Below are 13,949 nucleotides of genomic sequence, written 5' to 3' on the forward strand. Positions count from 1 at the left end.
AGCAACGCAAAGTTCTCCCTGTAAGCTGAGCTGTTGAATTTCTTGTCATTATTTTTACATCTCGTGTTCCATGTTTTTGTCTTCTCCCTGCAGTTGAACCAGGTGTGTTTTGATGATGACGGCAGCAGCTCTCCGCAGGACAGACTGACCCTGCCGCAGCTACAGAAACAGTTGCTGGAGGACTACGGTATTGAACTTTGTTTCTCTTTCCATCTGTCTCTCCCAACTCTAGAAATGAGCACAAATATTTACACTTTAGTTTCTCGGCATTTGTGATGTATCCCTTTGCCTCCCCATCCTACCTCTCTTTCCTGTATCTTTTCCTCTGTAGTATTTGTGAAACGGTTGCGTCGGGGACACAGGCACAGATTTATGCATGCATGCTGGGTGCCGACTGTGGAACAGACTTTTAAGACTGTAACCTGAAATTTGCTGCTTCAACTACCTCTGCTGCAGATACCGTTCAGTGCATCGCTACCTTTTTTCTGAATTTTTTTCTTACTTTCTATTTTTCCCATATTCCTGTTCTGTAACTGTACACTCATTAATTCCTCCTGTCTCTCAGTGTTTGTAACCTGTCTGTGTATCTATGCTATTATATCCCTAAGTCCAGATTCTGTGAGTCTGTTCATTGGCCTACTTGCTATAAAATGACCCCAGAAGATGAGCGTCATCATTAACATCAGATTTTTAGCGTGATTGGATGGAGGCCATTTATTATAATAACTTATGTCAGTGCTTGATTAAAAAGGAACCTTCAAAACAGCAGGGGTTAATGAGTTTCACTGAAAAAGAAAACGAGTTCTTCATGTGCCAGAATTCACGCGTAGCACCCTGAGCTGTCGGGCGGCTGAGGACTGCAATGAAAGCAGAACTGCACACATTTACCACTTAGTGTCTCACCAGACCAGAGCAGAGCAATTGTTGAAAGATGAACATTGAGCTCTTGATTCTGGGTCAAGGTAACAAAGATTTGGACTAAGCTGTGATTTTTGGAACCAACAGAGACGCACAGAGATGATCATCAGTTTTTAAAAAAAATGAAAATTTCCAGCTCTCAGTTATTTTTCTTGATGAATAATTGCAAAGACACACGGAGCAGCAAACAGTAGAGGGTGTTTGTAGATGCAGTATCTGTTTGCTCACAGGCAGAAAAGTGAATGTACGGTTGTTATTGGGGACTAACAAACAAATCACAGCAGTGTCACTAGGCTGCAAAGTGGCCGAAAAGGTTACTAGTAGTAGTGATCTAAATAAACAGTCTTTTTATTGTGCGGTTGCACTAAAAGGAAACTAATCTACTGTCCTCCTGTGGATCCACACCTGCCCTGGATTGCAGAGAAGCTATTGTAAAAGCCAAACAACCTTTTTTTGTATGTTTAACCACATGGGACTTGACACATTTTCACATGAATTCTGAACTGGCATTGAATTGCTACACTCACAGATGCACCATGTCTAATGTAATCCTGTTGGATTCTTTTATCTAATGTAATACTAATATACAGTCAGTTGTTTCTAAACTAAATTCTCCTTTAAAATTTCCTTTGAATTCTAACCTCAGTGTTCCCAAACAGAGAAATATGAGAGTCTCCTGGATGATTTGCCAACTTTATAGCAAACCATCACATAATATTTCAGCTTTTAGATCATGTTTTAGGTACATGCTTTTGGTACAGCAGACTGCTCTAAATACTACAATACCCATGAGCCTCAGCAGCCGTCGAACAAGAAACCAGGCAGAAGCGGTAGCGAATTCAGAGCACAGAAGGAACAGAAATTCATGAGATTATGGAAAAACCGATCCAGAATCTGGAGGTGAATTGATTTCAAACTGCCAAATGTAGAAATAGCAGCACAGTTGCTCATCTTTCGTACCGATGATTCAGCCGGGAGAGTTTCTCACCCATCTGAACCTCGGAAGCGCTACAACCGCCAGTCACCTGCTGTCTGTGCAGAAAATGAAATAACGCCTCTCACTTTGTCTCTTTATAGGCCTTATCAAATGCCTTCAGTAAAGTCAGAAGAACGGCTGCAGGTTAAATTCAGGTGGAACTGAGACGAGATGAAAACATTGTAGATGCTCTGTTAGTTTATTTTGTTTCCTATAGCAACAGATACTAACTAGATGCTGGAATGTCAGACTTTGGAGCATCAGTGATGGTGGTGTTGTATATAGATCAGTTTGGATTATGGATGGCAGATTCATTTAATGATGTTGACGTTTAAAGGAATAGTTCAACATTTTGGGAAATTCACCAATTTGCTTTCTTGGCGAGAGTTGGACACCACTCTTCTTATCTGCGTGCTTAAAAGCTCGCTCCATCAATTTCAGATCAGCCACTCAGCCACACTCATTTCTAAATAAATAAACCACATGCCCAATGACACACACAAAAAAGGGGAGCGTAGGGGCATTAGGCTTTCTCTCCCACAGTTTCAGAAAGCACAGTTTTCTCCCCTGGGTGTGTCCTTCTCCACAGGCCGATCCTGCTCCGTTCAGATAAGACCGCACTCTTCTCCTCTCTTTCTCAGTAGCCCTCACCCTCTCCCCGCCTCCCCTCTCCCACCCTCTCCGCTCAGTGGGGAAGTGCAGCCTGAAGCCTCATTCTGTTTTCTCTCTGCGGCTCCCCCGGTCGTCTGGCACAGTGTTCCTTGTTGTCCTCCATCTTGCCTCACAGCAGGACGTAAAACCCAAACCCTCTCTTCATTTCTCTCACATACTGCCAGCGCTCGCCTGCTCTCGTCTGTTCTCTCAGCTTCTCTGTCCCCGTCACTCGTTCGCCGCATCCCCCCCCCCCCACCCCGTCCTCCTCTTTTATCCTTCATCCCTCGTTTTCCGTCTCTCTCCTCACACCTGCACAGTAGTTCTCCCCTCTTTCCTCCCGCTGACTTTCTGCCTCTTCTGCATGTCCTCTCGTTACGTGTGCATTTGTTCTTTCTCATTTCTTGTTTGCACACTCTGCTGCAGCCTCTCTCCCTCCTCCTCCTGCACCCACACTCTTATCTCTCCTCCCTCTTCCTTTTTCTTCTCTTCATCCCTCTCTCCCTCTCTCTTCTTCTCTCATATGCGCTTGCTTTTTGAACTAAAGTGCTGTAAGTCTGAGATAAGGCTATAAAATGGCTGACATGGTCCACCCTGTTCTACTCCTCAAACTTTCAGCCAGCAAGAGGATTAAGGATTCTAATTAAAAAGTAAACTTGATGACTAAGTACCTGTGCTCGACAAAATGTTTTCAAAATTCTTGCATGTTAGTTGCCATAGCAACTGTGGGAAGTTCAGCAGTGTCATTGAATGACTATCAAACTTTCTTTATTAGCTATTAAATATTTATCAATTTATTTTTTTAATTAAACATGAATATTTGGAAACATTATGCGCAGTTGTGTTGGTGCTCCTGCATGCTCCACCCTCAGAGGTGATTTCTACTGACTGTGTAGTCGTGTGCTTGATTGACTGCTCTCTTACTCTGCTGTGAGCTTTGTTGCTGCTGTTTGCGTGGGACAAATTATACACATATTCTTATTAGAACATGTTTATTCCCGCTAGAAACACCTGTGTGGGTGAGCTTTTGTTTACAATACAACAGGACACCAGTACATTTAATAAGCACCGTAGACTTAATACTACTGTGACCCCACAGCGAACAAAAAACATGCTGAAGGTTGATTAGTTCAGAAGGAGCAGCTGCAGTTCAGGGTTCAGTGAGTTGCCCCCTTCTTCTAAGATTCATTCGACAAACACTGAAATGTGGACAAACTCTTCAATGATGTCACTGTTGGGTCGCTGCACACCAACCAGTTCTGAACTGGGACTTGTGTCCTTCAATTCATGTGTGATACAGACACTGTATGTGAGATAATGTCTCACATGAATTTACAGATTGAATATCTTTTTTTTTCTGTAACCAATCAAACTCCTCGCCAATAGTTGGAAGCTTTTACAATTAAACATTATTTATTTATGAGAAAAAAATATGTGCAGGATAAAAAATCAGAATTTCAAACTATTGAAACTAAAATAAAAGGAAACACATCTGATGTTGGAGGTGATCTCTATCCTCCTGAATTCACCTGCAGGTTTAAATAATACAGAAATACTTCACTGAAGTACTTTAAAACTATAACTGCGCCTCATCCAAACCGTCCCCCTTCTCTCATCTTTCTGTCCAACAGGGGAGTCCCATTTCTCTGCGAGCCAGCAGCCCTTCCTGTATTTCCAGGTGTTGTTCCTGACAGCTCAGTTTGAGGCGGCTGTGGCTTTCTTGTTTCGTGTTGAGAGACTTCGGAGTCACGCCGTGCACGTGGCGCTGGTCCTGTACGAGCTACGGCTGTTGTTGAAGTCGTCTGGCCAAAGTGCTCAGCTACGTGAGTATGATCTCCTTCGTTTTGTAGAAAGAAACTTTAGAAAGAGGTTTTGGTTTTAAAAACGCGTTCACCTCTTCTATGCGCAGTGAGTCAGGAGCCCGGTGACCCTCCCACAGTACGTCGCCTCAACTTTATCCGTCTGCTCATGCTCTACACTCGCAAGTTTGAGTCCACTGATCCACGAGAAGCCCTGCAGTACTTCTACTTCTTACGGTAAGTAATCCTGTACTATATAGATAGTTAGAGAGAGGGGATGTGTGACAAATATTATGAGCTATATGTAGCTGTCCTGTGTATCTAGTGACATTCACTCTGTTTATGTGTCTCTACAGCAACGAGAAGGACAGCCAGGGAGAGAACATGTTCATGCGTTGTGTCAGTGAACTTGTTATTGAGAGCAGAGAGGTGAGTGACCCACTTTTACAGAGACCGCGCTGTCTTTAGATGCCTGTTAATACAGGTACAGTTAATATCAAGTGCCCGCTAGATGATGTGGCAGCTCATGTGTCCGTCCCAGATACATTTTCAGAATCTGCGTGTCAGCAAGGTCGTTACGAAGCCTCGTTTCTTCAAGAGGCTCAGAGCATCACAGTTAACTGCCCTCCTTTGCTCCTGACCCCATCTGGGACATCCTGATCATTATCAAACCTGTTCAATATTTTCATCTAAATAGGTAGAAAATAGAAAAAAATCTAATTTTAGAAAATTGTGTTTATTTGAGTCACAGCCATTTTTACCTGTTGCAAACATATTTGGCAAAAATACCAATTCTGATTATTTTTTTTTAATTATCCCTTTCCCTTTAATTTTGAGAATTTTAAAATGTTTATGCACTTTTTAACATCTGTTGGTAATAAATTTACTCTCTGCAATCTTTTTACACTTAATGGACATAGACTACAACTCTGCTTTCATCTTTGATTGAGAGTGATGTTTTTATATTTATTTCAGGGCTGTGTACCTATTTTTTATATTTCATGTGTTTTTGATATAGTATTTTTGATATTTTCTCTTTTTACAGTTTGACATGTTGTTGGGGAGATTAGAGAAGGACGGCAGCAGGAAGGTAGGAGGACTCACTCTTTGATCTTCCTCAGCATCCAGTACTTGCTTTTGCTTTTTTACCTGATCTCCAGTCACGTCTTTCTGTTCTCCTTTCTCTGCTTCTAATTTTTATTCTGGCTCTTCTTAGTCGCTCTTTTTTTCTCTCCTCTCTGCTCAGTGTGAGAGTTTCAGTCTGTCAGACATGGTCAGAAATCCTTAAAAACATCCCCTACATGTTTTGACACTCCCTGTTTAGCAGAGCTCTGTTCCGCTGTTACGGATCAAAACGCTCTCCACGGTGCTTCAGTGTAGCCCTTCCTTCCAAAGTTTCTTGATGTTTCCCACAGTGCCCGCAGCACTATGTAAGATGTGATGTTTGAGCCCCCCTACTCCTCCTCAAATTCATACTGCTACATGTTTCCTCCCACCCACATGGCAGCCACACTGTGTGGTGTGTAACATTGTCAAAGTCTTGTGAAACTACTTACTGTCCAGTCGAGGGCTGCATTATATTAACCTCTGAGCTCATGTAATGTTAACTACATACTGCAGTGGTGGTTAATTTACAGTATATTAATATAATCTTGCTTCATGCATAAGGAACAGATTGATTGATCGATTACAAATATTGATCTTTTCTTAGGTTTAATGGGTGATGCAGAATCTGGGATAAACTTAAAAAGATATATTTATTCTTCTGAATGATTGTGAGACTAGATTGTGACAAAATGGGCACAGAGCCCAAGAATCATGTTTTGTTTAAATCTTTGTTTAAAGGGAGAATCCTGATAATAGATTCTTCGTCAATGCTGTGATCAGAATTTGTCACAGTTACATTTAAGTTTAGAAACGTGTGATTTTGCATTTGAAGGGTAGTTTTGATGTATCAAAGGAGGCATATTTTTGGTTAACCATAAACATATTGATGCTTGTTCTAATAATTTGACTTTTACCACAAAAATGTCTAGGAAATAAGCTGAAGGGTTATTTAGCTTGTCACTAAATCAAGTGCATGAATTATTACCGCTTTGGTAATGTTGCTAATGTAAATGCTTTCTCTGACATACACTAATTCATAGGCATGTAATTCTGCCTAAAGGCTAACAGGATCCCATTTCACGCTTATAAATAATTAAAAAGTTAAAAATTTCCCACCACCATCATTTATTGTGTTATTCATATGTTAGTTTTCCTTTTCACTGTCTGGATGTCGTATAAATCCAGTGACACACGTGTTGATAATCACCACGTGGCTGGACGTTTTGTCACGTTAAGTTTCTGGAATCAAACCAGCAACCTATGTATAGTTACTCTTCTGGTGATCTTGTGCTCCACCATCAGATCTGTAATACTCTCTGCCTCACTCTGGTTTTCCCTCCTCCTCTCTCTCTAGCCTGGAGTCATAGATAAGTTTGCCGGGGACACCAGAGCTATCATCAGTAAAGTGGCTCTAGAGGCTGAGAACAAGGGCTTGTTTGAGGAAGCAGTCAAACTCTACGAGCTGGCAAAGGTGAGCAGACTTCACTCAGTGATCTTTGCATCTGTACCGTGCACCGTATTCCTGCAGCACTGCTGTCATTTGCATCTGTTGGTTTGGTTTTAAATCTTTTCACCGTTTCCTTTCCCTTCACTCTCTGTCTCTTTCCACTTGTCTCTGCGTAGAACCCAGATAAGGTGTTGGAGCTGATGAACAGGTTGTTGAGTCCGGTCATTGCTCAGGTCAGCGCTCCTCAGTCCAACAAGGAGAGGCTAAAAAACACAGCAGTTGCCATCGCTGAGAGGTAAAATCACACACACTATGCACTATTTTAAATCTAATCAAGATCACAGAAATGCCTCAAACTGAGTCATTTTCTCTTCCTTCTGCAGGTATCGCTCTCAGGGTATAGCAGGAGAGAAGTCCGTCGACAGTACTTTCTACCTGCTGTTAGACTTGATGACATTCTTTGACGAGTACCACGCTGGTCATGTCGACAGAGCCTATGATGTGAGTACAGCTCTGATGATACAGGGCGAGGACCGATGTATGAAATGATCCCAAATTCCCTGCTGTATGTTTAGCAGTCATTTGCTCAATTCACCTAGCATGTAACCAGACACGGTACATGTTGTAGTACAGCTCTCCCGTTAACTGTGTCCCTCTCTGTGCTTCTCTGTCAGGTGATGGAGCGTTTAAAGCTTCTTCCTCTCAGTCAGGAGAGTGTGGAGGAGAGAGTCGCTGCCTTCAGGAACTTCAGTGATGAGGTGTGATCAAGCTCTGAACACTGAAAAAATGATTTTCAGACTCTCTGAGCATGTTCTACTCTTTTTAAAAATGTAGTTTTTAAAGAAAAAATCCCTCCGTCCTCAGTTGCGTCACAACCTGTCAGAGGTGCTGTTGGCCACCATGAACATCCTGTTCACCCAGTACAAGCGCCTGAAGGGGGCGCCAGCAGGCACACCAGGACGGCCGCAGAGGACTATAGAGGACAGAGACATGGTGAGGAGAGATATAAAACAGTCATTTTGATTACAGCAGGATGAACTAAAACATTCACCACAAAACATAAACCACTATAAGAAATCCAAAGACAGGAGTTTTTTTATTTTTAGGTGAAGTTCTGAATTGTGCAACATAAATTGGAGCTCAGTAGATACTGTATTTTTAAGGCCAGTACCAATATTAATATTTAAATCTGATGACATCTTGGCAAATATTCTTTTTTTTTTTCAAACCCATAAACAAAACATTATTAAGATATATATCTGTGATAAGCTCAGATCATCTGAGCTGGGATATTGCTCATGCTCTAATATAAATAGGTTTATCATCATTATTTCAAACATTGTTGTCTGTTGATAATTAAAGGTAACCAATTCTGTGATCTGGTACCAACAGATATTTACTCTCTGTTGTCACAATCAAACACAGAGAAGCGGCAGCTTGTTAGTCACACCCAGACTTTCCACCATAAATTCTCTTCAGCACATTTGGAGCTCATCAGGATGCACAGAAACAGTCTCTTTGTGTATCAGCGGTATGTTAACGTCCCACATGTCTTCTTCTTCTTCTTACAACAGCAACTGCGCAGCCAGGCCAGAGCCCTGATCACCTTTGCTGGTATGATTCCCTACAACATGGCCGGAGACACAAACGCAAGACTGGTGCAGATGGAATTACTGATGAACTGAGATGTCAGCACACACACACACACACACACACACACACACACACACACACACACACACACACACATACATACACACCATCCTGACAACCAGAAACCATTTTTGGTTTTGGTGACATGAACGTATTCACACACACTCATGTGTTTGCATTCATCAGTGTGACAACATACGTCCTTACATACATCACCCGTTCCTGTTTCAGTCTGTTCTTTTTGTTTTGTTCCTTTTTCCCATTTTGTTGTTTCATATTTGTATCATTATGATTTGGAATAAAAAAAATAAGTTTACTTTTCAGTTGTCTTTTTTTTTTTTTGAAACACTTGTCCATGTCCATTACATTCACATTTTTTTAATTTAGCCTCATTTTTTTAAAATGTGTTATGTTTTTACTGTAATTGTTGCATGCAGGAGGTCAGTTAAGTCTTTAAGAACGTGCCAAAGGACAAAACAACAGCTCTGCATCTACCATGAAACTTAAATCAAAGTCTTGGAAATTTCCAATCTATGTAGCTTTTAAATCATAATATCAATTTTCCATTTTACAATGGTCACAACAGTTATGTCCTGAGAGCGAGACTCTTATATAACTCACCTTGCAGTGTGTTTGTGTGGCGAATCAACTACCAGGTTTGAAATAGGAAGAAACATCATTCTCTACGCCGTCCTCTATGTCCTCATTTGTGTATCATTTATTCCCGAGAATAAATGAACAAACCACAGCCAACACATTAGAGTACAGCTGCTTTGAAAGAGGAGACATTGTGATTCAGTAAACATGTCCAGAGGGACAGTCAGCAGTTTAATTGTTAGATCAGGGGAATATGCCACCGTTCATATCATTTAAAGAGAGACACTTTTTGTCAGACAGTAGGAAGATGTACACAAAGAACTCTTGACATTGTCTCTCGAGTTTTTCACTCTACAGAATGAAGCGTTAATGAAATTGAGAGTTTCTTGATAACAGGGATATGTTAATTTCCTCTGGTTTAATAAGTTACTGTCTACAGTACATTATGTCATATGTTTTGCGGGCTACCGCCATGTTTTTTTCCACAGGCTGTAGTGCCGTATCTGTGACACGTCCTGTCCCCTGGCAGATGGTTGGTTGGCTTGAACTTTGCAAGACTGGAGGGATATTTCTGTCTGTCTCTGTATCAGAGGGGTGATTTCTAGGGTAACGAAGGGAGGAGACATTTTTTAACAAACTGCAGAACATACATCTTAGCTAGTCATATTAGGTTTCACAATATTTTAATTTGTGGGAAAAAGCAGTGAGATTTTGGCTTATTTCATAAGAAATTCAGCCTGTTTTATCCCCTTGTCCCACTTTGGGTGCCATATTTTTACCATTGATAATGCTATAGGCTTAAAGTATTGTGAGGACTGCTCACACACACTCTATTTGAAATTAATTGAACTTTATCATACTTTGGTTCAAACATCAACTTTAAACAGGTCACCACACCAAACTTTTTATGCTCAAATCTTTCTGATATCTTTTACACTTTTTGAGAAATCCCAGTTTAGGTTTTACTAAGGCTCAATATTCATGATTTGAATAGTACTGCACACCATAGCAATCACCAGGAAATGCCTTAGCAACCATCTGCAACACCATAGTAACCACCCAGCAATACCTTTGTAATCCACCTGAACACTCTCGCTGGACTATCTAGCAACAGCCTAGCGATGCTCAGTCAAATGCTGAGCAGGTTTTTAACTCTTCGGAAACATTCACCCACAATCCCCTTTGTTAAATTTGTGGCCCACACTCTCTGTCCTTCAGTCTGGCCTGAGAGAACACAGATGGAGGCTCATTCTGTCTTGGCTGCCCCACATACTTTACTGAGATGTTGAGTTCATTCAGGGCCACAGACAGAGCTGAGTGAAGTACTATGATATTCATGCTGTTGCAGCAGAGACCCTCCAACACTTAGTAACATCCCTAACAATCTGAAAATCACCTAGTATATAAATGACATCTGATTAACCAGCAACTAGTCACAAAACAATTATTCTTTGCAGTTTTACTGTATTTTTTCATGTGAAATGTGTGCTATGACAGTGACTAAATGCTAAGTTCTCATTTGGATTGTGGATGATGTAAGGTACCAGTAAGCCAGTATAACATCAGGCAATATGTCTTTTATTTGTCATTGCCCCAAGCAGTTCTTTATTTAATGATGCTTACGACATAGTAGCGGTTCAACATTGACTCTTAAAATTTGAACATCTTTTTTTTTATCTTTTGAAAGGAAACAAAGGATGAGGGAAAGAGGGAAAATAAAAGTCTAGCTGGACATGTACAGACTTACTGAAGATATCCCCAGTTACAACCAGATGATGATAAGCCGGTCACAACTTGACTATTATCTGTTTTTATAGCTCCACTGAATGAGTTGCACCTCTCACTGTAGTTGTTGTATAATCTACAACAGAGAAAAGAACTGCAGATCTGCCTTGTCATTGTGTGTGTGTGTGTGTGTGTGTGTGTGTGTGTGTGTGTGTGTGTGTGTGTGTGTGTGTTTTAATCTGTCCAGCAGCAGAAGATGTGCCTCTCAGGTGTGTGTGCTGCAGCTGGTGTTGTGAATCAGGCCGATGACAGACACCTCCTATTACCCGGCTATTTCACAACACCAGGGTGGCACTGCACCACTGCCGACGAGACGAAGAATCACTGCATGATGCTGCAAAGAGAGATGATGCACGAGCTGTAAGAAAAAGCTAATTACATCAGTTGACCCAAGCTCTTTTACTTGCTAGTAAAAAAAGTAATGGTTACATTTTATTTTACCAGCCAAACCTATAAAACAGTTTCTCAATATTTTGTTTTGCTGTGTAATACGAATGTAGTTTCTGTGTGTTTCATGATTTTCCTTCCTCTTCATAACATTTTTTTTTTCACCTCATCATCTTGATTCACTCACATTCACTTTCAGAATCACACATGTGCTGTACATTGAATTACATTATGTGAAGGCAAGAATGTGTGGAAATAAATTCTGTAAAGCTCAAACATGTAAAGATTTTCTTACCCCTTTGGCCAATAAATTATTCAAATAATACACCAATGATTCCTGTAGATTTTTTCAGTTGCTTAGTTATGTTTGAAGTTGAGGCTGTAGTGCTAAAACATTTTTTTTATTGAAATGAAATAACTGACTGAGACATTTTTAAACAAATTTTAGTTTGACATCATAGTTATGCATCTTAATCTAATCTCAGATATAAAAAACTGTGTTTTTTACTTTAAGATAAGTAAAATAAAATTCAGGAAGACCAAAAAATGTGTGTTTTGAGGTTTCACTGGAGCGATGTAACATGCAGTCTACAGTATATGTTAAAGCTGTAGCAGTGTGGTTCATTTCTAAAAACTACAGCAATTGATAAACTTATGTTTGCACAGTTAGTAATGATGGGAAGGTCTGAATTGAAAAACAGTAAACTTATCCTAAACAGCCACCTCAATAGAAGTCTAAGAAGTTTAAGAGGACAGGAGACATCACATGTTATTGCAGGCTGCTACAAACCTGGTTCATCAATCATCCTTCCTCCTTTATCCATAACTTCTCCTGTCTCTGATCTGCACCATTAAAAACAGATGGTCTGCACCCTAATACCAGAGAGGCCCTGATGATGTCAGAGAATATGGACTCCAGCCTCCGGGTGTGATGAGTTGGCACTGTAGGAAATACAGTGACCCACTTATGGCATTCCCTATAGATGCTGTCATTTCCTACCAGAGACCAGGCAGCACAACCCAACTGTGACCTGCTGACACTAAAAACCTGATTTCTATTCCATCCACCCAAATCTTTCTTTGACTCCACCTTAATATTTGACTGTTGTTTTTTTTAAATTATTCATGTCAGATCCAACAGAAGTCAGATGTGTTTTCCCAGTGGCTTTATGCAAGGCAAGTTTATTTGTATAGCACATTTCAACAACAAGGAAATTCAAAGTGCTTTACATAAAACATTAAAAGCATCAAGACAAAGTGCAAAAGAAACACACCACAAAAGAACATTTAAATACAAATTAAAGAGCCAAGAGAATAGAAAACAAAAATTAGCTAAAATAGAATAAGACAGTTATAAAATACAAGAATACAAGTTACAGTGCAGTGTAAGAAATTAGTAATTATTTGATTATTAAAGGCAGCAGCAAATAGAAAAGTCTTCAGCCTTGATTTAAAAGAACTGAGAGTTGCAGCAGACCTGCAGTTTTCTGGGAGTTTGTTCCAGATATGTGGAGCATAAAAACTGAATGCTGCCTCTCCATGTTTAGTTTTGACTCTGGGAACAGAAAGCAGACCTGAGAGGTCTGGATAGTTCATAACGTAGCAGCAGATCAGAAATGTATTTTGGCCTTAAACCATTCAGTGCTTTATAAACCAACAGCAGTACTTTAAAATCAATTCTTTGACAGACAGAAAGCCAGTGTAAAGATCTGAGAACTGGAGTGATATTATCCACCTTTAAAAAGCTGAGTATTGATTTGTGGTATTTACTGTATAAATTTTTGTATTTGCTTGTAGTGCTGAAACATACTGTACATATACAGTAAATGTCCATGATGGTGGACTTTGTGCTGACAGTGACATCTGGTGGTGAACTCATAGTATTGTGTTATTCAAGGCAATGAGACAAAATATATGCACGTGAATTCACCACTGTCATCTTTTAAATGATCTTTGTCCAGTAAAGGTTATGTTAAAAATACATTATGTAAATGTCCAGAAATTACTTATTATAACTCTTGGTTTGGTAGCAAACTGTCATTCCTTTACAGTAGTTGGACCTCATGGATGAGGTTTGTGTTAGTCCTATCATGTGATCATACTGCATAGTTACAGTTCCCCAAAACTTGACTTCTTGAGGTGAGATATGGCATCTTGTTGAAGATTTTTACTTTATTTTTCTTCCTCACAGCGTCCTTTTGGCTGATTGTGTAGCAGCAACATGGGTCTAATACATGGGTTAACATTGACAAATTAATTAAATGTATTAGAGCTGCACTTAATCACTGATAAAATATCAGAAAACGTAAAAAATCCATTTCACAATTTCCCAGAGAACAAGGTAAAGTCTTCAAATTGCTTCCGACTAACAGTCCAAAAACCCCAAATATATCATTTATAATTAAAGCAGCAAATACTCACATTTGAGAAGTTAAGGTGCTGTCTGATGACACCTGAGTTTTACAGTCATTTTTAGTTTAAGAAATATACTTAAATAGTTTTAATTGGCCAATTAATACAATTAACTGAGGGTTAATACAACACAATGAAACACAAAAATGGCGGAATTCGTCGCCCCTGTAGAGAAAGTGGTCAACATTTTTCACGTTTAAACGAGCACACAAGCAGC

The 13,949-nt window shown here is 40.0% G+C and overlaps 1 protein-coding gene across 1 annotated transcript in view; it reads left to right on the plus strand.

Annotated features, from left to right (window-relative positions):
- Nucleotides 1-8,840, plus strand: part of nup93 (nucleoporin 93) — a 31,609-nt gene extending 22,769 nt beyond the window's left edge. Inside the window, exons 12-22 of the mRNA XM_044357132.1 lie at nt 94-187; nt 4,177-4,368; nt 4,455-4,581; nt 4,701-4,773; nt 5,390-5,434; nt 6,806-6,922; nt 7,075-7,193; nt 7,282-7,399; nt 7,573-7,656; nt 7,763-7,891; nt 8,473-8,840. Of these exons, the coding sequence (XP_044213067.1) occupies nt 94-187; nt 4,177-4,368; nt 4,455-4,581; nt 4,701-4,773; nt 5,390-5,434; nt 6,806-6,922; nt 7,075-7,193; nt 7,282-7,399; nt 7,573-7,656; nt 7,763-7,891; nt 8,473-8,583 (1,209 nt within the window). The 3' untranslated portion in view covers nt 8,584-8,840. The remainder of the gene's footprint in view (nt 1-93; nt 188-4,176; nt 4,369-4,454; nt 4,582-4,700; nt 4,774-5,389; nt 5,435-6,805; nt 6,923-7,074; nt 7,194-7,281; nt 7,400-7,572; nt 7,657-7,762; nt 7,892-8,472) is intronic.
- Nucleotides 8,841-13,949: the final 5,109 nt, after the last annotated feature.

Source organism: Thunnus albacares, chromosome 7, assembly GCF_914725855.1.
Source record: "Thunnus albacares chromosome 7, fThuAlb1.1, whole genome shotgun sequence".
Taxonomy (NCBI): Eukaryota; Metazoa; Chordata; class Actinopteri; order Scombriformes; family Scombridae; genus Thunnus; species Thunnus albacares.